Genomic DNA, 27,882 nt, shown 5'->3' on the forward strand with positions numbered 1-27,882 from the left:
TATCAAGCATGTTTGATACATCCGATCTGTCGCAAGCAACAAAAAAATTTGCCATCGCAAATATCCGCACATGAAGTAATTTTTCACTTGCATCAAAAATTTGCACAACCAAGCGACGGAAAATCGCCCATGCGCGCTGGGCTTTATGGATGGCACTTTAGTGTGTCCATTTATTATTTACAGCCAATGTTGTTTTATTTATGACTGATTACCTAGAAGGCTAAAACTGGAATAAACCGGGGGGGGGGAAGGGGAACAATGGTGATCATTGGGAACCAACTGGTCATTGGGAAACACCAGTGAACAGTGATTAGTTGTTGGGAACATGACTCATGCAAGTGCCACTCAGTCAGGCTTTGCACACTGGTTGTGAGTCAAGTGAACCTGCTTATTTAACTTGTATAACTGGCAACTGTTGAGTATGGAGTGCAGCACTGTCATTATTGCAGCTCAAAAAGTCACTGGAATTGTCACTAGGCTCTTTTAAAACATGAAGTCACTGAAGAGATCTAAATAGTCACTAAATCTAGTGACAAAGTCACCAAGTTGGCAACACTGTCAGAACAGAGAAAGAGACAGATTTGGACAAAAGCAGAGCATGAAAAAGTGGCCAGGTCTGAATAGGTTTCATTGCTAAAACCAGTCTGTCAGGTCCTTCTTTATGTTATCATGCAAATGACATTTTAGAGTATGTGAAAAGCTTGTTGGTACTGGTGGTCATGCACCCCACCATCATGCCCTGGCAGCAGATCAGAAAGCCCCACTTTTTTCCTTTGTTGGCACCAAGAGCCAGTTATCAGGTCTGAAGTGGCGGCTAGACAGGTGCACTGACACACCCTGAGTAATGAGCACTGCAGGACTGGGAACAGGCCTAACACCAGGAAGTGCAGATAAGCCCAGGAAAGATGTTCTTATACAGCTGACTACAACCAGGGCTGTTAATACTCAGAGAAATGAGCAGAGGAGAAAGCAGAAGTTTTGTCTTTAACATAAAAACAGCCATTACTCAACATAAATTACAGTATCACTGTCCTTTCTGTAACCTGGATGAAACATGTTTGAGTCGCAGAATATTAAAATGATGGTGCGCTCCCTCAGAGAGTGGTATTTTCATGTGAACACCTGACCTTGTCCTGTTTGCAAGGTATTTGTGGTTAACCACATGCATAAACAGAGTGAATTCTCACACTTCAGATGCTACCACAGCATCTGTGTTATATTGTGCTATATTTGAAGTTGTGTTATATTCTGAAGAGGCACAAGAAGTGGACAGAAATAAGGGCTTGAGAAGATGCAAAGCAACAGGACAAAGGCAGCAGGCATGTGTTCCTGTAATATCTCTTATTTCAGTGAACTTAAAGGTAGACTGCCTTTCAGATTTTTCAAGTGTAGGTCAAAAAAAGAATTTTCTCCAACACCCAGTTATTTTTATTTAGTGGACCAAAAGCTACTGAATTCGAATCACAGACTTCCAATTTTATTTGTTTTTTAAAAATAGAACAATTAATGAATTTAGGGCCACATGGCCCTAAATTCTCCGCTATTTTTTTTCCTGCTTCACCGTGACCCAATTCAAGATACTACGTCATGCATCACATGGTGGGCTTTCCCCGTTCGCGCAAGGCATTGTGGGATACAAATATGAAACAGGAGAAAAAATTGAGGATGCAAATGAAACTTGAAAGACCGATGACAGTAACGGAAAGTGAGAAGAAAAGATGTTATGTTGCGAAGGAAAGGAAACACAGGACCAAACTAATAAATATCGGCGGTCAGCAAGCACCTTGGTGTGATCAGCTGTTCGTTTAGTGACAGAATGATGTAAGTGTCAGTGCACAGTCAAGGTAAACCTGTAGATGGCAGTAATACAACACTGGATGCCAGCTACCGTAAAACCCAAAAGAAGAAGAAAAAGAAGAAGAAGAAGAAGGTAAACCTGCGCATGCCATACGGACTTCCTCTATCTTCTTGACTGTGCGAAGCGAGCGATTTCATGCACATTATTTGTGAGGGAATCCCCTCAAATTAAATAACTTCCCAGCCACAGAATGGCCTTTTTTGTGAGATATTACAGAAATAAACATATATCACAATGACCAAATTTCAGAGGAAACTAAATTTCACCAATTATATGAACTCAAAAGGCCATCTGGCTTTAATGTATACAGCATGATGCTGTACACTGCCTGTCAATGTTTATTTTTTAATTGCAGTTTAATTGTTATAAGTACTATAGACAAGTAGACAAAATACAATATATACAATATTCAATATACAGTATAATCATAATATAAAATGTATTAAATATGTTATGCTGTTATTGGGTAATAATAATCAATGATGGGGAAATGTGATGAAGCAGTTATTTTTACCTCCCTGAAGTTGATAATTTTCCGATAACCACATGTCCAGAAGTGTTTATTCGTCCTATACCACAACAGTGATACCTGATATGTTATAGCAACTACAAATATTCATTCATATACACTACCGTTCAAAAGTTTGGGGTCACCCAGACAATTTTGTGTTTTCCGTGAAAAGTCACACTTTTATTTCCCACCATAAGTTGTAAAATGAATAGAAAATATAGTCAAGACAGTTTTCTGGCCATTTTGAGCATTTAATCGACCCCACAAATGTGATGCTCCAGACCAGAAACTCAATCTGCTCAAAGGAAGGTCAGTTTTATAGCTTCTCTAAAGAGCTAAACTGTTTTCAGCTGTGCTAACATGATTGTACAAGGGTTTTCTAATCATCCATTAGCCTTCTGAGGCAATGAGCAAACACATTGTACCATTAGAACACTGGAGTGAGAGTTGCTGGAAATGGGCCTCTATACACCTATGGAGATATTGCACCAAAAACCAGACATTTGCAGCTAGAATAGTCATTTACCACATTAGCAATGTATAGAGTGGATTTCTGATTAGTTTAAAATGATCTTCATTGAAAAGAACAGTGCTTTTCTTTCAAAAATAAGGAAATTTCAAAGTGACCCCAAACTTTTGAACGGTAGTGTAAACCCTCACATGCAGCTTGCCTTGTTACTGAGAAACTAGAAAGAGCAAACTTTTCTATCCCAAAGACTTTGCTGTGGCAGAAAACTTAATGTGACAGCGTTACTGCTAATTGTTATAAAGCATTGATACTGAAGACTCCTTCCATAAACTACTGCTTACAGAAAAACTGCTTAATCATATCAACGATTATGATTTTCTGTGTTAAAAAACAACACGTATTTTGTTAATCTATTTATTATTGGTCTTAGATTGTGTAGAGCATCTAGCATACAAGTCCCTGTGAATACATTACTATAGAAACGATAACATATCAGAATGCGCTACGACACTGCACTACTGTCAGACCAGCTGTTCAATCGGTCAACAGCTTCTGACCAATCAGAACTGAGAATTCAGCAACACTTGAAAACAGTGTGAACAGCTCTCTGATCTTAGTGTTATACTAAACATGTAACGAGATGACGGCATTATTAAAAGGAGTACTCGGAGGGTAAAACTATTTCAGCCTTTCTGTAAAACACAATAATTTCCACTTAAGTTAATTATAGAGAATTACAGCTCCAACTGCTTAAGGTTTAGCCAAAAATATGAACAGACGTTTGTATTATACTCATCTCATCTCATTATCTCTAGCCGCTTTATCCTGTACTACAGGGTCACAGGCAAGCTGGAGCCTATCCCAGCTGACTACGGGCGAAAGGCGGGGTACACCCTGGACAAGTCGCCAGGTCATCACAGGGCTGACACATATGCCGCTTTTCCACTACAAACGCGGCTGAGCCGTGCCGTGCCGTGCCGAGTCGAGCTGAGTCGAGCTGAGCGGGGCTGTTGGAGTTGCATTTCGACTACAACCGCGCTGAACCGTGCTGGCTGGAAGTGGGTGGACACATTGGGTGGAGTTAGTGAAAGTGGGTGGACGTCATGTGATGCCGTTAAGCAGCGCAAACAGTGACATCAGTGACAGTGGCGGAACAAGTCAGAGCCGGGCCGGGGGCGGGGCAAATGACCGGGCCCTTTATTAAAGCTTATCATAACATCATTTTAGGCTACAAAATGTCCGCAACTGCGGTGTTTACCAATTTCAACACTACCGGGTGCAACTATTATTTAGTACATCAAGTCCTTCAAACGAACATGTAACTCAGAAACAAAAAACATTAGGATACTGTACATGGCTCATAATAAAACATCAATAGCCTATACTGCGCACATTATTTGAAGGGCATACGAATGAGCGCTCAGAGGTTGCAACGCTGACAGGAAGAGTCAGAAATAAAAGGAGGGCGGTGCAAACCTCACTGAATGCACTGTGTTTACCAATTTCAACACTACGGGGTGCAACTATGTTAGTTTGTACACTAAGTCCTTCAAACGAGCATGTAACTCAGAAACAAAAAAAAAACATTAGGCGACATACTGTACATGGCTCATAATAAAACATCAATAGCCTACTGCGCGCATTATTTGAAGGGCATACGGCGAGCCTTGCGCTCCGCGAACTCGTCCACGATGCTCTGTATGTCACTGATTCAGTGATCTTTTAAGCGGTAGTCTCACGACCCGAATAGTAAACAATAAACATGGAGGACATGGAGTCGTTAGTGTTGCTGGTCTCGGTGCTGTGGCTTGTTGTCACCGACAACGCGGACAGATACTGGCAAGAGCGTATAGATGAGGCGAGGCGCATAAGGCTTCAGAAATTCTCGTAATTCGTAATTATTCTCCTTCTTCCGGGTTTGCGGTGTTTACAGATCCCAGCGCGCTCGCGGGGCGTGTGTGGGCATGTGAGGACACTCCTCCTCACCAATCAGTGCACAGGGGAGTGTCTGCTCACGCCCCCAACCTCAGTCGGCACGGTTTGGCTCGCTTCAGCCCCACTCCAAAACGGTGCGAGTTTTAGGGGCTAAGCAGGGCTGAAACGAGCTGAGTCGTGCTGGTTTTTGGTAGTCGAAACGCGAGCCGTGTCGGGCTGAAGTGAGCTGAAGCGAGCTGAAGTGAGCTGAAAAAGGGTAGTGGAAAAGGGCCAATAGACACAGACAACCATTCACACTCACATTCACACCTACGGTCAATTTAAAGTCACCAGTTAACTTAACCTGCATGTCTTTGGACTGTGAGGGAAACCGGAGCACCCGGAGGAAACCCACACAGACAACATGTAAACTCCACACAAAAAGGCCCTGGTTGGCCACTGGCCTTTAACCCAGAACCTTCTTGCTGTGAGGTGACAGCGCTAACCACTACATCACCGTGCCGCCCACACATGAATCTATAAAAAATAAACATTTTAAGGAAATAAGGAAAGGGACATTCCATTGTCTCCTGAGACTGTTTCCATGTTTCCATACTAACTATTTACCCAAGATGACTTTGCTGAAACATTCTGGCAAAATCGATGATAAATCCAAATACACGTCTATGATTACAATTGACCCAGTGCAAGTAATAACTAACTAGTGCACTGGTGTAGGTGAGAACACAGCCAGAAGAGCGAATACACTGGATATGAGAACAGAGCTGGAGAACTCGGAGATGAGTTCACAAATTTAAAAGCAAAGAGGAACAGTTGTTGATGAAGCAAGCAGAAAAACTTTGCTGGTTTACACAATACTGTTTGGTATTGCAAACAACAAACCACCCATCCTAACCAGTTTCAACTTGTCACACACGGAACTATTGGTTGAAACATGAATAAATGTTAAAACATACTATATGTATTTTTATATGACTACACTTCCTTTAGGCAAAGTGGAAATTCTTCATGGGAATTCACATCTAAGTGAAGACTAATAGAGGGCCGTAAGAAGCAGTCTTAGCACTACAAATCCGAGTCCAGTGTGCTGTACTTTTCACTGAGCTTTATTCCGATGTTGGAAAGTCCAGAACTGAGAACCTGCTTCTAAACAAAACAGAAAAGAAAAAGAAAAAAAACCACAGAGCAAGCTTCACTTACCATGGTGGTAGTGGACTCCTGCTGTGTCTGTTTCACAAACTCTTTTCACTAGCTCCACTGTCTCTCTGTGTTTGTGTTTGTGTGTGTGTGTGCACGCTTGTGCGTATGTGTGGCTGTCGTCTCACAATTGGGCGCTGCTTGCTACTTCCCCTCACAACTGATGGACTGCAGTTCACATGAAAGCCTATCACTTGCTCCATCTGTCATTTGCGTATTAGATACTGAGCTTCTGTTCTTTTCAAAGACAGACAGCAGACAGGCTTCATTTCCGTTGCAACACCTTTAATGCCACTCAGGCCACACAAGCGCACACAAAAAACCCCAACCAAAAATGCCCCAGCAAAAACAACAGACATTTATCGTAGGCATCAGTTAAATCAGAGCAGTCTGTTGATCGGAGATGACAGATTTAGTTAATGAATAATCGCCCAACTATTTAACCTTTAGTCATATCATTTAAATATGTACATTCATATTTATTTATTGGAGTCTATTAGAGCTTTTTCGTCTAACTGGACTTTTTACAGTACACGTTAGACCAGCACTTAAGCTTAATTTTATTATGAAGTTTGAGCTGACAGTATGAACACTTCTTTGAATCCATTTAATCCTACAGAGTCCTACAGAATTTCAAGCACTGCAAAAATCCCCATCCTTATTCACAGCTACATGAAACTTCACGTTGACAGTGAGAATGATGACTCCTCTAGAAAAGTGAGGAAATGTGTGAGTCTTTTTATAACTATGAATAGATGATGTCATGGCCCGTATTAGTCCATTGCGAAGACAGAGAGAAATCATTTGGCACTCACTCACTTATCATCCTACCAGTACAATAGTGGCAGCAATAATACTTAAACGTCAATCCTGCAGGATGGCCCACAGATTGTTGCCTCCTCATATTATATCCTCCAGATGGGAAAACGTCAAAGACTGCTTGTCTCAAGTAAAGTCAACGATCAGCTTATAGAACTATGATACTTCTGCATGCAACCATTTAAGATGGTTACGTAATACATCGTTTTTATGGCGGCATGGCGTTGTAGTGGTTAGCACTGTCACCTCACAGCAAGAAGGTTCTGGGTTCAAGCCCAGTGGCCGACAGGGGCCTTTCTGTGTGGAGTTTGCATGTTCTCCCCGTGTCTGTGTGGGTTTCCTCCGGGTGCTCCGGTTTCCCCCACAGTCCAAAGATATGCAGGTTAGGCTAATTCAAAATCCCTTACACGCCAGGATCTGGTCTTCCCAGGCAGTCTCCTGTCCCAGTACTAACCAGGTCTTTTGAGGCGCATGGGTGCGGCGCCGATCTCCGTTTCTATAGCCCTCGGCCTCTCGCCTATACAGCTAGGGTTACAGTGGGAAGCTTGTCCTCTGGTAAACACGATAGTTTGACTTCCCTACTGGCATCTGTATTGCAGTATGCCTTTCCAGATGGCAGTAGGTGCCATTTTTATGATGGTCTTTGGTCTGACCCAACCGTACATAGAATTCACGATCTCTTGGTCGAGAGGTGGACACGCTAACCACAAGGCCAGCTTGTGGTGGTTAGGCTAATTGGTGACTCTAAATTGACTGTAGGTGTGAATGTGAGTGTGAATGGTTGTTTGTCTCTATGTGTCAGCCCTGCGATGACCTGGCGACTTGTCCAGGGTGTACCCCGCCTCTCAATCATAATAGCTTCAATTACATAGTGTAAGGACTAGCCTATGTTACAGCTTGCTAACATTGAAATATTTTATATATATACACAATACGAGGTGATTATTGTTTTTAATTAAATTAAATTAAATTAAATGTTTCTATATTTTATATATATATATATATATATATATATATATATATATATATATATATATATATATATATAAAACAACAGAAACAGGAATAAATGAAACAAAGTCAGTATTTGGTGTGAGACGACACTGTGCTGAAAAAAGTAGTCTTGGGTACAGTGTGTTCAGTTTTATAACGAAATGAGCTGTAGGTTTTACTGAGTCTTACAGAACCAGACACGGTTCTTCTGGACACTTTGACTGTCACACTTGCTTCTTATTTTTGCAGCAAAACCCAGCAGCCTTCATTACGTTTGTTCCCTGAAAAGTGGTCTCTTATGTAACATGCTACTTTCTTTACTGACATACAAACATTTTTCTGTAATATCCATCCATTATCCGTAACCGCTTATCCTGTCCAGGGTTGCAGGCAAGCTGGAGCCTATTCCCAGTTGACTATGGACGAGAGGCGGGGTACACCCTGGACAAGTCACCAGGTCATCACAGGGCTGACACTGATAGAGACAAACAACCATTCGCACTCACATTCACACCTACGGTCAATTTAGAGCCACCAATAAGGCTAACCCGCATGTCTTTGGACTGTGGGGGGAAACCGCAGCACCCAGAGGAAACCCACACAGACACAGGGAGAACATGCAAACTCCACACAGAAAGGCCCTCGTCGGCCTCTGGGCTCGAACCCAGGACCTTCTTGCTGTGAGGCGACAGTGCTAACCATTACACCACCATGTACCACATTACACTCTGTAATGTGTGTGTTTGTGTGTGTCTTTTTTTTTTTTGCTGGAAAACTAATGTTTGGAAATCTAAAGTGTTTTTAAAGGTCAGAGACTAAGCTGTGGAGAAACCACAATTTCTTGGGGGTGCTAAGGGGGTGCTATGGCTATCCTAAGTGTAGCTACAGCACCTCAAACACACACACACACACACACACACACACACACACACACACACACACACAGTGCCGCCCATGAACACTAGAAATATACAATATTGAATAAAGGATTTATTTACTTCCTGCTTGCACTTGTTGGTAGATCCAGGTTGTTTAACCGGGGGCAGTAAGACTAAAAAAGCACTTTTAAAAATAGGACTGAAAATGTATAAGCACTGAATTATAATAGGAGAACCAATTCTAAGTGAGCAGAAATAAAACAGAAAGATTGGTTGGGTTAGGATATAAGCTATGTTAAGTGATTTTAAGATACAGTACTGTGCACAAATCGTGTTCACCCTGTCGTTTTAGTACAAACTTTGCTATAGATTTTTATTTTATGTCTTCTGCATTATCGAGTCAGTACAGTGTCTTGCAAAAGTATTCATCCCCCTTTGTGTTTGTCCTGCTTTGTTGCATTACAAATTGGAATTAAAATGGATTTTGGGGGGGTTAGCACCATTTGATTTACACAACATGCCTATGATTGTAAAGGTGCAAATTGTTGTTTTATTGTGACAAAATTAATTAAGAGGAAAAAACTGAAGTCTGGAGTGTGCATAGGTATTACCCCCCCCCCCCCCCCCCCACCAAAAAAAAAAAAAGTCAATACTTTGTAGAGCCACCTTTTGCTGCAATTACAGCTGCAAGTCTCTTGGGGTATGTCTCTATTAGCTTAGCACATCTAGCCACTGGGATTTTTGCCCATTCCTCAAGGCAAAACTGCTCCAACTCCTTCAGGTTAGATGGGCTGTGTTAGTGTACAGCAATCTTCAAATTATGCCAAAGATTCTCAACTGGATTGAGATCTGGGCTTTGATTAAACCATTCAAAGACAATTAAATGTTTCCCTTTAAAACACTCCAATGTAGCTTTAACAGTATGTTTAGGGTCATTGTCCTGCTGGAATGTGAACCTTCATGCCAGTCTCAAACCTCTGGCCGACTCAAACAGGTTTTCCTCCAGAATTGCCCTGTATTTAGTGCCATCCATCTTTCCTTCAGTCCTGACCAGCTTTCCTGTCCCTGCAGATGAAAAACATCCCCACAGCATGATGCTGCCACCACCATGCTTCACTGTAGGAATGGCGTTTTCAGAGTGTTGGGCTTGCACCACACATGGCATTTCCCATGATGGCCAAAAAGTTGAATTTTAGTCTCATTTAACCAGAGAATCATCTTCCATGTGTTTGGGGAGTCTGCCACATGCTGTTGGGCAAACTCCAAACGTGTTTTCTTAAGCAATGGCTTTATTCTGGCCACTCTTCCATAAAGCCCTGCTCTGTGGAGTGTACGACTTAAAGTGGTTCTGTGGACAGATACTCCCATCACCGCTTTGGCTCTGTGCAGCTCCTTCAGTGTTATCTCTGGTGTCTTTGTTGCATTTCTGATTAATGCCCTCCTTGCCCAGTCTGTCAGTTTTGGTGGGCAGTTTTGGTCTTCTCCTGTCAGGTTTGTAGTGGTGCCATATTCTTTCCATTTTGCTATAATGGATTTAATGGTGCTCTGTTGAATATTCAAAGTTTGGGATATTTTTTTGTAACCCAACCCTGATCTATACTTCTCCACAACTTTGTCTCTGACCTGTTTGGAGGCTCCTTGGTTTTCATGTTTCTTGCTTAGTAGTGTTGCAGAGTCAGGGTCCTTCCAGAACAGGTTGATTTATACAGACATCATGTGACAGATCATGTGACACTTTGATTGCACACAGTTGGATCTTGATCAACTAATTATGTGACTTATGAAGTGAATTGGTTGGACCAGCTCTTACTTAGGGGTTTCATACAAAAGGGGCTGAATACCTATGCACACTCCAGATTTCTGTTTTTTCATCTTAATTATTGTTTGTGTCACAATAAAACAACAATTTGCACCTGAAAATTTGTAGGCATGTTGTGTAAATCAAATGGTGCTAACCCTCCAAAAATCCATTTTAAGTCCAGCTTGTAATGCGACAAAACAGGACAAACACCAAAGGAGATGAATAGTTTTACAAGACACTGTATATCCAATGAGCTGTATATCTCGGTTGTGAGCTGCCCTGTGAGTTGGATCTATGCCAAAATTTAATGCGTTCCTCCTTGGCCCATGTTATACTTTTCCACCAAGTTTTATGAAAATCGGGCCTGTAGTTTTTGTGCAATCCTTCTTACAAACAAACAAACCAAAAGCATAACCTTCTTGGCAGAGGTAATTAAACTGTGGTGACCAGACACATTAATGGGTAACCCTACATTTCAGAGCACCCTCACTGAAAATTCAAACAACCCCATAGCACCAGCAGAAGAAAATCTCTGGTGCTGCGCCTACCAATGTTACTTTATTGCCCAGTGAAAATATAATTCAAAACACAGAATAAATTATGAGCAAGCATTATGAAACACTGCAATAATGTGAAAATGTTTATTTAAAACAAATGAAACATCTAGCCTTTACACAAAACCCTATCAAGGCTATACCTTTAGATCAAAATAATAAACTAACAATCCAATATTGTCCAAACAATAAAGTTTACCAGTGTTTTTAGTCACGAAAACTGGGTAAAGGATACACCAGGGCCAGGGTTAAGTAACTGTGGTCTATAATGAGTTCTATTTCTTTTAAAGAAAATACAGAGTTGTGCAACGTGGACAAACTTCACTTATAGCAGTTACTACAGGAAATAAGTAGCAGAAAGGAAGAAGTAAATATTTCTGTTAAATTTGGTGCACTATGGACATCAGAACACAAGTATGGGGGCAAATAACAATATTTAACATTATATGTAATAATCGTGCTGATTTCTTTCAAGTGTTCTCTCAGATTTATTAATGAAAAGCAAAAAACAAAGGATAGTCTGGTTGTGCGTGTTGCTTTCAGGTCCTAACACTAACTAATCTCACTGTTGTAACAGACGTAGCATTTTTTGCATCCCTGGTGAAGGATTCATGAGAATTCCTAGGAATGCAATAACTGCTGCACATATGGTTTGTTAAAATTATATATTTTGATGTGGGGGTTTTATTTTCTTGGAATAAATTGCCTCCAATTAAAGGTTAGATTTCTCTTCTATTTTCAGTATGAAATTAAGCCAATTAAACTCAAATATAGCTTTTAATTCTCTTTTTTAAACCATTTCTAAAAGGGTGCCAAAAATTCTGTTCCATTCCTGTTTATAAACCTGTATAAATCTGGTTTTGTTCACTGGACAACCAGGTACCAGTTGTGATAGGATGTGTCTGAATGTGTCTCCCAGCTTGCTAGACTCTGCTGCTCTTTAGTACAAGAACATACTGTATGTAATCTGTATATATGCATAAACTGTGTAATTGGCTTTAAATTTATATGAATATTAAACAATATATTAATATGTTGTACTTAAACTTGACTGCCGTGAATATTGATCCAAATTATATTCCAATTATATTCCAGTGCTTTGAATTTAGGTCCTGGATGTACAGTATGTGTTTTATTATTGGTGGATTCTTTTCTTTTCTCTTTTTTTTTGCCTGCATGAATTAACCAAGCCTCCTGAACTACCTATTGACAAATGAAAATACAAAATTTATTATTTTTACTTATTAGGACAGGTAATGAAGATCAGAGAGGAGCAGTTGGGTGTGCAAATACAGCCTCTGCCACTTGGGGGCAGTGTACTTTTTAAAACATGGAACATATTCAATATTCAAGATTCTGGATTCAACACTGTGGAAGAAAATGCTGTAAATTTTACAGTAAATTACTGACAAGTTGCATACAATATATTTCTTTATAGTGTAGGTCACTATTTGAATGCAAGTTTGTGACATTGACCAAATTAACTCTTGTATAAATGGCTACATTTTTATCCCTTCTACTTAAGCACATGTTCAGGTGACAATCAATACATTTACATCTCATCTCATCTCATTATCTCTAGCCGCTTTATCCTGTTCTACAGGGTCGCAGGCAAGCTGGAGCCTATCCCAGCTGACTACGGGCAAAAGGCGGGGTACACCCTGGACAAGTCGCCAGGTTATCGCAGGGCTGACACATAGACACAGACAACCATTCACACTCACATTCACACCTACGGTCAATTTAGAGTCACCAGTTAACCTAATCTGCATGTCTTTGGACTGTGGGGGAAACCGGAGCACCCGGAGGAAACCCACGCGGACACGGGGAGAACATGCAAACTCCACACAGAAAGGCCCTCGCCGGCCACGGGGCTCGGACCCGGACCCGGACCTTCTTGCTGTGAGGCGACATCACTAACCACTACACCACCGTGCCGCCCAATACATTTACATGCACGAAATATTCAGGATTTTGCCCTTATTTGACAAAAGAAAATATTCCTACATAATTAAGATGAAAAAATAGAAATCTGGAGTGTGCATAGGTATTCACCCCCTTTCGGATGAAACCACTAAATAGGAGCTAGTCCAACCAATTCATTTTAGAAGTCACATAATTAGTTGATTAAGATCCACCTGTGCGCAAAGTGTCACATGATCTGTCACATGATGTCTGCATAAATCAGCCTGTTCTGGAAGGACCCTGACTCTGCAACACTACTAAGCAAGCAACATGAAAACCAAGGAGCCTCCAAACAGGTCAGAGACAAAGTTGTGGAGAAGTATAGATCAGGTTTGAGTGATAAAAAATATCCCAAACTTTGAATATCCCATGGAGCACCATTAAATCCATTATAGCAAAATGGAAAGAATATGGCACCACTACAAACCTGACAGGAGAAAGCCACCCACCAAAACTCACAGACCGGGCAAGGAGGGCATTAATCAGAGATGCAACAAAGACAACAAAGATAACACTGAAGGAGCTGCAAAGATCCACAGCGGAGATGGAAGTATCTGTCCATAGGACCACTTTAAGCCGTACACTCCACAGAGTGGGGCTTTATGGAAGACTGGCCAGAAAAAAGTCATTGCTTAAAAAAAAAAAAAAAAGAAAACACGTTTGGAGTTTACCCAGCAGCATGTGGCAGACTCTCAAAACACATGGAAGAAGATTCTCTGGTCAGATGAAGCTACAATTCAACTTTTTGGCCATCATGGGAAACGCCATGTGTGGTGCAAACCCACCACTTCCCATAACACTGAGAACACCATTCCTGCAGTGAAGCATGGTGGTGGCAGCATCATGCTGTGGGGATGTTTTTCATCTGCAGGGACAGGAAAGCTGATCAGGATTGAAGGAAAGATGGATGGCACTAAATACAGGGCAATTCTGGAGGGAAACCTGTTTGAGTCGGCCAGAGGTTTGAGACTGGGGCAAAGGTTCACATTCCAGCAGGACAATGACCCGAAATATACTGTTAAAGCTACATTAGAGTGTTTTAAAGGGAAATATTTAAATGTCTTGGAATAGCCTAGTCAAAGCCCAGACCTCAATCCAATTGAGAATCTTTGGCATAACTTGAAGATTGCTGTACACCAACACAACCCATTTAACTTGAAGGACTTGGATCAGGGGCGGCACGGTGGTGTAGTGGTTAGCGCTGTCGCCTCACAGCAAGAGGGTCCGGGTTCGATCCCCGTGGCCGGCGAGGGCCTTTCTGTGCGGAGTTTGCATGTTCTCCCCGTGTCCGCGTGGGTTTCCTCCGGGTGCTCCGGTTTTCCCCACAGTCCAAAGACATGCAGGTTAGGTTAACTGGTGACTCTAAATTGACCGTAGGTGTGAATGTGAGTGTGAATGGTTGTCTGTGTCTATGTGTCAGCCCTGTGATGACCTGGCGACTTGTCCAGGGTGTACCCCGCCTTTCGCCCGTAGTCAGCTGGGATAGGCTCCAGCTTGCCTGCGACCCTGTAGGACAGGATAAAGCGGCTATAGATAATGAGATGAGATGAGACTTGGATCAGTTTTGCCTTGAGGAATGGGCAAAAATCCCAGTGGCTAGATGTGCTAAGCTAATAGAGGCATACCCCAAGAGACTTGCAGCTGTAATTGCAGCAAAAGGTGGCTCTACAAAGTATTGACTTTGGGGTGTGAATACCCATGCGTGCTCCAGATTTCTGTTTTTTTTTCTAACTTGATTATCGTTTGTGTCACAATAAAAAAAAAAAAACAATTTGCACCTTTAAAGTGGTAGGCATGTTGTGTAAATCAAATGGTGCTAAGCCCCCAAAAATCCATTTTAATTCCGGCTTGTAGTGCAACAAAACAGGACCAAGACCAAGTGGGATGAATACTTTTGCAAGACACTAAGAGTTTAATTTTCATTTAGATTATTGCTGATATCATTTGCAGTTAAATTAGAAAATAATGCAAAATAGAAGCATTTGCACTAGTAAACACATGACAGCTTGCCAAGCTTGCCTATTGATTATAGTGTCATTGCATTGCTGTAAATATTCTTGAAAATCTTAGAAGCAGAAATATAAAGGCCACTTTATTGAGGGGGTAAAGAAAATAAACATATATTGTAATGACAGAAATGGCCAAATTTTTCACTATTTAGCAGTGTTATTATACAAGAGCCCCTGTAGATGTGAAATCCCTCGCTTTTGTAACACACAGCTGTTACAAATGTGGATAATTTTATGTGTATAATTTACTTTGTACATGAGATATGAAACCTCTCTAATGCTGTGATTAAATGTAACAAATAATTCACAAGCCCAAAACCCAGTTAATTCTTTCCCAAACATTGTCTAGGTCTCGGTAAGAAAAGTCACAAACTACTTTTCATACACAGGGATTTTGGAGGGGGAGAAAAACACAGTTTTTATTTCAATATATTCATAATGTTAATTGCAGTGTCTCTCTCTCTGCTTCAACCAACAAGCTGTCAACAAGCTGTAATGTCCTTATAAGCGCACACTGATTGTGCATGTAATTAGTCCTCGAGGCACGAACATGCGCGGATGTGACAGAACCCCACCCAGTCTGGACTTAGACATGAGCATGAGCATGGGTACAGACCCTGATGTCGGCATGAACTTGAACATGGGCTAGCACGCAGGCCTGGACTCCAAGGCAGGTCTGGGCTTCAAGTGAATGATGATTTCAGCCTCGCTGAGGCCCAGTGGCAGAGCGATAATATCCTCGAAGCCCGACAGCAGAGCAAAGAGCTCGCCCCTGCTGAATCCAGGCGGTGGAGCAATGACGTTTTCGAAGCCAGGTTTTTCCCCTACAGTTCAAAGACATGTGACATGAAGTTCCTCCTGGGGGATCCCAAGGTGCTCCCAGGCCAGATGAAATACATAATTTCTCCAGCATGTTCTGGGTCTACCCTGAGGTCTCATGTCCCAGTTGGACATGCCCAGAAAACCTCCAAAGGAAGGCACCCAGGAGGCATCCTAATCAGATGCCCAAACCATTTTAGCTGACTCCTTTTGACATGAAGGAGCAGCAGATCTATTCCAAGATCCCTCTAGATGTCTGAGCTCCTTACCCTATCTCACGGATTGGCCATAACAAACACCATGCTTGAGCATAAGGTGGTTCATAAATGTACCTGGTACCAGAATACTTTAGGCCAAAGATTGATCGACTTTGTGGTCGTATCAACAGATCTGTGGCTGTATGTCTTGGACACTCTGTGAAGAGAGGAGCAGAGCTGTCAACTGATCACCACTTGGTGGTGGTGAGTTGAGTTGAAACGGCATGGTTATTATTTATATTACTTTTACCACACTGTGCTGTTGAAGTCCGTCCATCCATCCATCGATCCATCCATCCATCCATCCATTATCTGTAGCCACTTATCCTGTTCTACAGGGTTGCAGGTAAGCTGGAGCCTATCCCAGCTGACTATGGGTGAGAGGCGGGGTACACCCTGGACAAGTCGCCAGGTTATCGCAGGGCTGACACATAGAGACAAACAACCATTCACACTCACACCTATGGACAATTTAGAGCCACCAATTAACCTAACCTGCATGTCTTTGGACTGTGGGGGAAACCGGGGCACCCGGAGGAAATCCACGCAGACACGGGGAGAACATGCAAACTCCACGCAGAAAGGCCCTTGCTGGCCACTGGGCTCAAACCCAGGACCTTCTTGCTGTTGAAGTCTCACTGTGGAATAACAGGGCTCTGATAGTATTGCCGGCTGCAATTCAAATGACACATTTATATTACAAATCAAATTTTAAAAAGTTGGGTATGTTGAAATTGAAATTCAAACTGAAAACAATGATGTCAATAATCTTTGACCTGTATTGCACTCAAAACAATCCAACAGCACATTATTTGATGTTTCACCTCATAAATTTTATTGTTTTTTTTCCCCCAAAATAAATACATTTCAATTTTGATTCTTGCAACACATTTCAAAATAAGTTGAGACGGTAAAGCATTTATCGCTTTGTAATGTTTCCATCACAGAGGTGGGTAGGGTGTTCCTTCTGTCCCACCTGGTTTCTGAATGTTGGCAAAAAAGTTGGGAAGTGTTTTCACCTGATGTTATTTGTCTGTTTATAGAACTTGGTGCAGATCACAATTGTTATATAGGCCCTGATTAATAGCTGGGTTTCTGTCACATGACTTTTCTTAGCAGTTCTACCAGAAGTGAAATAGCTGGTGATCTAAACGGCTGCCATAGTGCAAACAACTAGTGATAACTTATCAAAGTATGCTTGTAATCTAGAAGCCACTTCTTGCTTTAGATATATTCAGAAGGTTGCTATGTGCAATGGAATCGATCCCTACAGTCTGGGAAAGAAGGATTTGTCATACGATCTCGAAAACGACCCTTCAGTTGAGTTCCCCGACATCTCGAACTATCTGGTGTTGCGGACGTCCTTCTACACTGCAAAACAGATGAAAGCGTGGAAGAGCATGGAGGCTTACAACTTTTTTTGTATGTGGCTGGGTAAAGGACCTCGCTATCAAGTCACTGCCCAATGAATCCTGGATTGTTTTTGCCTGTGTAAGTATGTTTTTTTAAGCTTTTTGTTCGTGTCTTTACAACAAAGAGCTGCAAGTTGAAGTGTAAACAAACAACAGTTCGCTTGATTCTTGCTTGTGTTCACTCTTATCTCTCAGGTAAATCATTCACAAAGATCATCAAAAACCCCTTTAAAGACCTGGATCTTAGTTAAACAGGATGGAGAAGTGATCACGGCACATTGTAACTGTGTGGCTGGGGAAGAATTTTTCATGACCGTCATGCATATGGACTTTGTGAGGAGTGAGGAGTAAACAAAGAAACACCTGGAGACTAACACTTCATGACTAAAAAAACGACACATAGCAAGAAAAGTACTTGGAAAACACTAACGCATAGCTGAGAGGGACATACAAACCTTTCACCAAGTGATCACTGCAAACTCGAGCATGCTTTGACTTGGCTCCCTTCAATTTCAGTGAGAGGCTCAAAAGCCACCTTTCTTGACATCTTTTTGTGAAATCCTGTGTTTGTTCACCCTTTTTTATTAGTTCACGGGGAACCCTGAAGAAACTTTTATCAGTTTCACAGTCTGATCGATTCGAACAACCTAAAACAGCGCTAGCATAAGGCATTTTTCATGCGAGCAATGCACCTTTTCCGTACAAACGCTTTGCCAGTTGAGCTTTGGTAGACCACCAGCTAAAGTTTTGAATAACTAATGAGGCGGCTGCGACATCGCGTGCAACCTAGCAATAAAACATTTGAAGGGTGATGTACTTTCATTTTCCTATGACTGTAAATGACAACACATTTTTAAAAATGATTAGTCTAGGTTATGTGGATCACCTGCCATAAACATCCCTGTGAACAAGCTGTTACTATCGAACTATAACATTGGAACAAGTATATTATAACCCCAAAGGAGAAAAAGTTGGGATGGTATAGAAAATGCAAATAAAAAAAAGAAAGCAATGATTTCTAAATTTACTTTGACTTGCATTTCATTGCAGATAGTATGAACCCAAGATATTTCATGTTTTGTCTGGTTCATTTTATTTTATTTGTTAATATTCATCCATTCTTGCATTTCACCCAGCAACACATTCCAAAAAAGTTGGGATGGGAGCAGTTTAGGGCTACTAATGATGTGATTGAAGACAGGTGATGTCAATAGGTGATTGTAATTGTGATTTGGTACAAATTCAGAAAGGTTCTGACGGCCCTGGCACCGCCTCGCCAGCCAATACTGCACACATTCCACACTGTGCCTCACTACTGCAGGACCCATCCACAAACATTTCTTGTACTAATCCCTGAAACACTAACTAACTAACTAACTAACTAACTAACTAACTAGTTAGTTAGTTAGTTAGTTAGTTAGTTAGTTAGTTAGTTAGTTAGTTAGTTAGTTAGTGACCAACTGCTGCCTCTACTCTATGCTTTTGCTTGTTGAATCTAATAACTGTTACCAGTGGATACTCATGAACATCCCCGTGCACACACCTCACCTTCACTACTCAAGCATTCCCAGTTTTGAACAGTGATGTGTTCTACCTTTAATATTCACTGACACATGGTACATTCTTGCTCGCTTGGGTGGAGACCTGCAGCACATCATTGATCCAGATCAGTGTTCCCGATTCCATTAAGGAACATTAGTCCTGGTTTCCCTGCCATATGAGCCAACATGCCCAGGTTTTTCCATGGAACCAGGGAGGTTTCCCTGTATGGAGAGACATTAGAGAGGAAACAGAGGGATGAGAGGAAGTACAGGGTGAACACACTTTGTTTAGGGAGCCGGTGTCAGATTCCTGGCACCTTGGACCCGGGGAGCTGGAACTGGAGGAGGAGAGAGAGGAGAGGAAGAAAAAGAGAGAGAGAGAGAGAGAGAGAAAGAGAGAGAGAGAGAGAGAGTGGAGAGCCACCTGCTGTAGTGATCCTCTGGTAGTTGGATGGGATGCCATGTGATGAACTGCTCCAGCACCACCAGTTTGAAGATGTAGTCCCTACGTTATAGTCCCTACGTTATTATAGGCCTTATGTCCTTGCTGTATCACAAATTGATCAGATTCATAAATTCTGAAATGATCAGTTTTGGAAAATGTCTACAGTTTAAATGCAAAAAAATAATAATGCATATTTTGTAGTTACACAATAATAATTACACTCAGTGTATAGACTGAGAAAGTAATTTGTCTGTTTGTCAAGAAACACAAATCCCCAGCTGATGTCTTTCGGCTGCTAAGATGCTGGAAAGTAAATGCAACATTCTCTGGTGGAAGCTGCTGCAAATTGTCCCTGGGGATGGTGCACCTATAATGATGCCAGGCAGAATGAATTTACTACAGTTAAAATCTAAATAGTTGTATTTAATGGTTTTCTTTAAACCCAAATAAATCTTAAAAGTTAACTTTAGTTTTAGCCTATGTGTAAAGAAAACGATTATGAGATAATAAACTTACTAGCACGAAACATTCCACTTATCAGATGTTGCTGTTAAACTTCTCCCTGACGAGGTCTTGCGATGCTACTTACCCAAAAGACTTTGCATAAATGTAAGGAATAAGTGTCTGGGATGGTGAACAGTGTTGCCACTCTTTTTAGCCGAATATATATAGGCCTCTTTCAAAATGTGACACAAGTTGCACATGTACCAAAAATAAGAATACGATCAAAGTCCAACTCAAACATAAAAATTATTTTTGATGAAAAGTGTATAAATCTGTACTACAGATTAATCTCCAGCTTGTCATTATACATGTTTTATCCCTTGGGAGTGTCACTGTGTTTTGTTGAGTTACAGTGAATAACAAAGTGCAAGATTTCAAAGTGGCTTTATGTGGAATACATCACTCCTCACATAAGAGAGAGGTGTTTGACTGTGTCTGTGTCATTTGAGCTTTCTTCTCATCCTTCCTGTGACTTGTTGAAGCATTCATTTGAATTCCTCATTCTGCCACAAGAGCATTAATGAAGTCTGGGTGAGGAGGCCTGGTGTGCAGTCAGATGCCCAGTTCATTCCAAATGTATTTAGTGGGGTTGAAGTCAGGGCTCTGTGAGGCCACTTGAGTTACATTACATTACATTACATGGCATTTAGCAGACGCTCTTATCCAGAGCGACATACAATAAGTGCAAAAGTCAGGTACACGAAGTGCTGAACTTCTAGACAAGAAAGTTCTAGTGTCAGCTGAACAAATGACAGCGATACCTAGTGTAATATGCTGTTGAAGTACCAATACTCAAACAGCCAAGGAAACAAACCAGCCATATAAAGTACAACTAAGAGAACTCAAAACAGCTAACCCCAGGCTAGACCATACAGAGTCTGGGTTGGTCTAGACCAAAACGCTGTTACACAGTGGGCAGGAAAGAAAGGGAGAGGTGCAGCCTGAAGAGGTGAGTCTTCAGTCTGTGCTTGAAGGTGGTCAGGGAGTCGGCAGTTCTGACCTCATTGGGAAGGTCATTCCACCAATGGGGAGCCAGGACAGAATAGTCTTGAGTGGGTTGGGCAGGAGTGGAGAGGAGGAGGGGACAGGTGACCAGTAGTAGTGGAGCATAGGGATCTGGCTGGCATGTAGGGGTAGAACAGACACTGGAGGTATTCTGGCCTTAACCCCTTGAGAGCCTGGTAAGCTAGCACCAATGTCTTAAATTTGATGTGAGCTGCAATAGGTAGCCAATGCAGGTCGGCAAGCAGAGGAGTGACACGGGAAGAACGAGGGAGGTTGTAGACCAGGCAAACTGCAGTGTTCTGGATGAGCAGGGGTCTGATGGCAGAAGCTGGAAGGCCAGCAAGGACAGAGTTACAGTAGTCCAATGGCCCTTTTCCACTACCCTTTTTCAGCTCACTTCAGCTCGCTTCAGCTCACTTCAGCCCGACACGGCTCGCGTTTCGACTACCAAAAACCAGCACGACTCAGCTCGCTTTAGCCCTGCTTAGCCCCTAAAACTCGCACCATTTTGGAGTGGGGCTGAAGCGAGCCAAACCGAGCCGAGTGAGGTTGGGGGCGTGAGCAGACACTCCCCTGTGCACTGATTGGTGAGGAGGAGTGTCCTCACATGCCCACACACGCCCCGCGAGCGCGCTGGGATCTGTAAACACCGCAAACCCGGAAGGAGAAGAATTACGAATTACGAGAATTTCTGAAGCCTTATGCGCCTCGCCTCATCTATACGCTCTTGCCAGTATCTGTTGGCGTTGTCGGTGACAACAAGCCACAGCACCAAGACCAGCAACACTAACGACTCCATGTCCTCCATGTTTATTGTTTACTATTCGGGTCGTGAGACTACCGCTTAAAAGCTCACTGAATCAGTGACATACAGAGCATCGTGGATGAGTTCGCGGAGCGCAAGGCTCGTCGTATGCCCTTCAAATAATGCGCGCAGTAGGCTATTGATGTTTTATTATGAGCCATGTACAGTATGTCGCCTAATGTTTTTTTGTTTCTGAGTTACATGTTCGTTTGAAGGACTTAATGTACAAAATAACATAGTTGCACCCCGTAGTGTTGAAATTGGTAAACACAGTGCATTCAGTGAGGTTTGCACCGCCCTCCTTTTATTTCTGACTCTTCCTGTCACCGTTGCAACCTCTGAGCGCTCATTCGTATGCCCTTCAAATAATGTGCGCAGTATAGGCTATTGATGTTTTATTATGAGCCATGTACAGTATCCTAATGTTTTTTGTTTCTGAGTTACATGTTCGTTTGAAGGATTTGATGTACTAAATAACATAGTTGCACCCGGTAGTGTTGAAATTGGTAAACACCGCAGTTGCGGACATTTTGTAGCCTAAAATGATGTTATGATAAGCTTTAATAAAGGGCCCGGTCATTTGCCCCGCCCCCGGCCCGGCTCTGACTTGTTCCGCCACTGTCACTGATGTCACTGTTTGCGCTGCTTAACGACATCACGTGACGTCCACCCACTTTCGCTAACTCCACCCAATGTGTCCACCCACTTCCAGCCAGCACGGTTCAGCGCGGTTGTAGTCGAAATGCAACTCCAACAGCCCCGCTCAGCTCGACTCAGCTCGGCACGGCTCAGCCGCGTTTGTAGTGGAAAAGCGGCACAAGCGAGACAGGATCAATGCTTGGACCAGGAGCTGAGTAGAGTAAGTGGTAAGAAAAGGATGGGAAAAGAAAAGAGTTCTTCCACACCAGCCTTGGCAAACCATGTCTTCATGAAACTTGCTTAGTGCACAGGGGCACTGCCATGCTGGAACAGGTCTGGGCCCTTTTGTTCCAATAAAGAGAAATTGTAATATTACAACATACAGCATTAAGTAAGTAAAGAGAAACAACAGTCAATCATTACTTTAAGACATGAAGTGTCTTTTGATTAATAAAAATAAAGAAAAAACATTGAATTGGGGACATGCTGTTATTGGAAAAGAATCCACAGTGGGATGGTGTGATGAAGCAGAGTTACCAGTACCACACATTGATTATTTTTTCCTATACCAGCACATCCCCAAGTGTATTCCTCTTATACCAGTTTTTTTATTTGTTAAAGAACATACTTTTTATCCATTTATAGTTACATTTAATGTTATGGAACATCAGTGAAGTTAGTTCCTATTCTCACTTGCTTTGCAGCAGCTATAAACAATCCTTCCCTCACCAGGCTCCCTGCTGAGAGATGTTGGTGACGGATCGACTGTTTATAGCTGCTGTAATACAAGGAACTTGTTTCATGTTTCACAATGTAAAGGTTGGTGACATCTGCAAATTGCTATGATATTAATGCATTAAAACTCTTCTGGATGTGGCATTATAAGAAAAGCAATCAATTTTGAGGTGGTAACAGTAACTCTGCTTCATCATACCACCCCCTCTCATTGATTATTTTTCTATAACAGCACATCTTTAATGTTTAATTCCTTACTTAAGACTTTGTGCTGTTAAACATTCGCCTATCTCCAAATGAGAAATGTGATATAAATGTACTACCTAGCTGGATGTTATAAGTGGTTTTCAGAGATGAGACCAAATGCAAATTTCCAACACAGTAGTTGGTTGGTACACATACAGTATATATTGTGACAGCAGCATATAACAGTTCTACTTGACATGGTTTTCAGGCAGAACAGTTTTAGAGATGAAATCATGAAAAACTGATTTTTATACTGAATGTTTTGAATAAACAGCTTAGAATAACTTGGAAGCAAGCAGTAACTTTCAATGTTGCGATGGATATACGTTGTATACACAAAAATCAAATGGACTTTCACAACATTCCACTTGCTACCTAGTGTTTCCTCATGGTATCAGTGGACATCTCAGATTTGCATGTTTTTGAATGTGCTTCTACCCTCAGTCCTCTGATCGATGATACAGATAGCTGTTCTCTGCCTCTCTTGTATATCCATGGTGAGTACCACCCCCTACACCATGACTATCTTCAGGGCAGTGAATACCAAGGGTCTGCTGAAGCTCCTGCTCCTGCTGACGTAACTCCATGGAGTCCACCAAGTCATAGATATTAGATAAAGACCACATTGCCGTTGGAAACCAGGCTTTGACCTCTCCGTCCTTCCCCACAACCAGCATGCTGAAGTAATCTGTGGTGATCTTCAGCTGGTCTCTCAGATTCCTGACCACTTCTGGAGACAGCAGCTCTTTTTCAGTCTGACTTTTGCCTGCAGGATGGAGACAGGCTGGTGATTTTTCTTTTGCCCAATCATTCAATCACATTCAGCTTGCACTGGTAAATCTATTAAATGTAAGTATTTAAATAAAACATACCATTCAGTGGAAATAGCTCAACAGTCCCTGAAGCCTCTGGTCCTTTTCCTACAAGTTTCAGCAAAGCAAAATGACGGATCCCTGCAGAGTAAGAATACAAAAGGATTTGGCTCGTATTCCATAGGTTATACATTTATAAGCAGCTGAAGACCTTGTATAGAGCTCTGTTATATGTGGATTCAAGTAGGTGTCCCCCTTACCAATGTGTCAATCTTAAATGAGAGTTTAACTGACCTTTTACCTGTTATTTGTCTTTAGATTCCTAATTATTGCTATGTTGACTAGCCTCATTCATATCAATTGATTTATTCATTATCAGTAAGCACTTGTCAAGGTTGTGGTTGATCTGGAGCCTATTCTGGGAACACTAGGTGTAAGTCAGGAATGCACACTTAAGTTTGGGGTGGCTAATAATCCTTTTTTGCAGCTGAATTATGAAGGATGCAGCTCAGCATGGCTGAGTCAAAGGCATACGAAGGTGCCACTGTCAGAAGTGCAGGCACTTACGTAAGCAGTCACAGAGGAGAGTGGGTGTATTGCAAACTGGAAACCAAATCCAAATCGTGAGCCTAATATCAAAGTCAGTGTCAAGCGAGGGGCCAGTCGATGTGCAAACAGTATATTGTAGAGAACACAAAGACTCAGAGTTGAGGATAAATGGGAACTAGAGTCAGAGTCATGGAGAGTCAGTTTCAGGAAACAAACAGCTTGGGACGATCAGGTAGAGACACGCTGAGCGATACTTCACATTGACAGATTGGAGCTAGAGCCAATGATGAACAGGTGCAGTGATGATTAGAATTCCAGAGAAGGAGGGCGATAAGGTGTTTGGGAGTTGTAGTCCATGGCGGCCATGCTTGGAGGCTGCCATGAACTCTGATGGCTGGTGCGATCAGTGACAGCTGCTGGCGGCCGCCATATTACTCATGTCTGACCACGGAACACAGCTCAGATATTCACACAAATAGGCAATTTATAGTACCCAGTTAACCTAACTGGTTACTCTAGTTTGTGTAGTTTGGTTGTGGGGAAAACCAAAGCATCCGGAGGAAACTCATGCAAATATAGGGAGAACAAGCAAACTCCACACAGAAAGGCCCCTGTTGGTCACTGGGCTCGAACCCAGAACCTTCTTGCTGTGAAGCAACAGTGCTAACCACTACATCATCTTGCTGCCCATGGGATGGGATGCATGCTGAATGGGATGCCAATCCATTGCAGTAGCACATACACACATTCACACCTGGAGGTATTTTAAGGTTAACCAATCTACCTACCAACAAGTTTCTGAGAAGTAAATTGGAAATTTACTTTACTGAGGAGTAAATTGGAAATTAAACTCACATGGACCCATTCTGTTTTCCCAAATTTTCAATCTGATTACACTGTTGACAGTAATGCTGTCAAGAGCGTCAGTCTGAACACAACTACAAACATGGCCACTCAGAACTACAACACCCACGAACCACAGCGCTCTCTATCACTTGTTTATTCAATGCACCTGCCACTCGTTTCCTGGTTCATCAGTCCCTGCTATATAAACACCTCTCCCACTCTCACTTGATGCAAAGTATTGTTCAGTGTTCATTTCTGTCATACTCAGCCTTTATTCTATTGCCTGCTTTTTTTGTGTTCTTGACCCTCATTTTCCTGTCTTTCTCATTATTCTCTAGCCCTGTCCGCATTGCCCCGTCTACCAATTGATCGATGCTCACCTGTCCCATGACTTTGATTCTAGTCTCGTGTTTTGGCTTTGTTTCCAGGTTGCTTTCTCTGCTCTCTCCTGCACATACATCCGTAAGTGTCTGCACCCTGACAACTGTAAAAAATAGCTGTAACATAGTAAAATAACAGAAAATACAACACATACTACAGTTTTTAGCTAGTCCCCCCCCCCCCCCCCCCCCCGTAATTTTGAAATGCTATGGTTTCAAAAATAATTTAAAGGCTTCGTAGTTTTTAAAGAAAAAATATCAGACAGGTATCAATATTGGCTGAGTGGTTTCTTGAAAGTTTGTGAACCCTTTAGAATTTTCTATATTTCTGCATAAATATGACCTAAAACATTATCAGATTTTCACACAAGTCCTAAAAGTAGATAAAAAGAACCCAGTGAAACAAATGAGAAAAAAAATTTGTGGCAGCGGGGGCGTGGTCAAGCGCCGGTCTGTGACAGGAGGGCGGAGCCAGGGAAGGTGAGTGGCAGAATCGCTACACCTGACGGTAGTTAACCTGTGTTTTGTGTGTGTTTTCCCAGTAACCGCTCCCTATTTAAGGAGGCAGAGAGAGAGCAGAGGGAGCGCAACCCGGGACCAGATGCAGAGAGTGTGTGTGTGTGTGTGTGTGTGTGTGTGTGTGTGTGTATGGGCTTACGCCACAGTAGACTGAAAAGTTTGTGTAAATAAATAGCCTTCTCTGCCTCGAAGCATGTCCTGCCGTCCTCTGTGCTCCACCCACACATCAAAAGTGCTACAGTGGTGCCGGAACCCGGGAAAGGTGGAGCACCACCTTTGCAGCCCCATGGAATCCTCCCCGTTCGCGGACTTGGTCCACGCCCTCGCCACGGCTCAGCAGAGCCAGCACGAGGCACTCGTCACGCTCCGAAAGGAGCAGGAGCGACGCTTTGAAGCCCTGGTGCTGGCCCAGCAGGAAGATCGAGAGGCATTCCGGCATCTCCTCGCGTCGGCGGGATCCACCAGCGCCCTGGCCGCGGGCCCGTCTCCCCTCACCATGACCAAGATGGGCCCGCAGGACGACCCCGAGGCATTTATCACCTTGTTCGAGCAAGTCGCCGAAGCCTCGGGGTGGCCGATGGAGCAGCGCGCGGCGCGCCTCCTTCCCCTCCTCACGGGAGAGGCGCAGCTGGCTGCACTACAGATTCCCGCTGACCGCTGGCTGGCCTATGCCGACCTTCGCCGGGCCATCCTCCAGCGCGTGGGGCGCACGCCCGAACAACAGCGCCAGTGCTTCCGCGCGCTGCAGATGGAGGAAGTCGGCCGGCCATTCGCATTCGGCCAGCAACTCCGGGACGCCTGCTGGCGGTGGCTGAGGGCAGATGATCGCGACGCCGAGGGAATCATCGATCAGGTGGTGCTGGAGCAATTCATCACCTGCTTACCAGCCGGAACCGCGGAGTGGGTCCAGTGCCACCGCCCGGCGTCGCTGGATCAGGCTGTAGGACTGGCGGAGGATCATTTGGCGGCTGTTCCGGCGGCAGGACGGCCAACGACACTGCCTCTTCTCCCCTCTTCTCTCTCTCTTTCTCCCTTCCCCGACGCGCCAGAAGCTGCCCTCGATCGGGCCGGAGCGTATCGCATACCGGTAAGTGTACAAGGGGCTACATATCAGGTGTTGGTGGATTCGGGTTGCAATCAGACCTTGATCCGCCAAAGCCTGGTGCAAGACGAGGCATTGGGGGGAGCACAGGGGGTGAAGGTGTTGTGTGTGCACGGGGATGTTCACATATACCCGTTGGTGTCGGTCCACATATATTTCAGAGGGGAAAAATCCATAGTGAAGGCAGCGGTTAATCCTCGCCTTACCCACTCTTTAATTTTGGGGACTGATTGTGTTAGGGTTTTGCTGGGATTCGAACCTGGTTCGTTGGTGTGAT

General features: G+C 42.9%; 2 protein-coding genes across 5 annotated transcripts in view; both read right to left on the reverse strand.

The window, feature by feature from the left end:
• fyb1b (FYN binding protein 1 b) overlaps positions 1-6,129 on the reverse strand; it is a 78,797-nt gene extending 72,668 nt beyond the window's left edge. For 2 of the 3 annotated variants that reach the window (XM_060935948.1, XM_060935947.1), the window contains exon 1: positions 5,974-6,129. In XM_060935948.1, the coding sequence (XP_060791931.1) occupies positions 5,974-5,976 (3 nt within the window). In that variant the 5' untranslated portion in view covers positions 5,977-6,129. The remainder of the gene's footprint in view (positions 1-5,973) is intronic. The other variant, XM_060935949.1, reaches the window with a different exon arrangement.
• A 17,092-nt stretch (positions 6,130-23,221) lies between these two features.
• ccdc80l2 (coiled-coil domain containing 80 like 2) overlaps positions 23,222-27,882 on the reverse strand; it is a 33,494-nt gene continuing 28,833 nt past the window's right edge. The window contains exons 6-8 of one of the 2 annotated variants that reach the window (XR_009655750.1): positions 25,985-26,088; positions 24,270-24,350; positions 24,074-24,163 (exon numbers count right to left, since the gene is read on the reverse strand). Coding sequence is in view for 1 of the 2 variants with exons in the window: in XM_060935950.1 (XP_060791933.1) it covers positions 23,838-24,163; positions 24,270-24,350 (407 nt within the window). In the remaining variant the exon portion in view is untranslated. Of the gene's footprint in view, positions 24,164-24,269; positions 24,351-25,984; positions 26,089-27,882 lie in introns of both variants that reach the window. The other variant, XM_060935950.1, reaches the window with a different exon arrangement.

Source organism: Neoarius graeffei, chromosome 12, assembly GCF_027579695.1.
Source record: "Neoarius graeffei isolate fNeoGra1 chromosome 12, fNeoGra1.pri, whole genome shotgun sequence".
Classification (NCBI taxonomy): domain Eukaryota; kingdom Metazoa; phylum Chordata; class Actinopteri; order Siluriformes; family Ariidae; genus Neoarius; species Neoarius graeffei.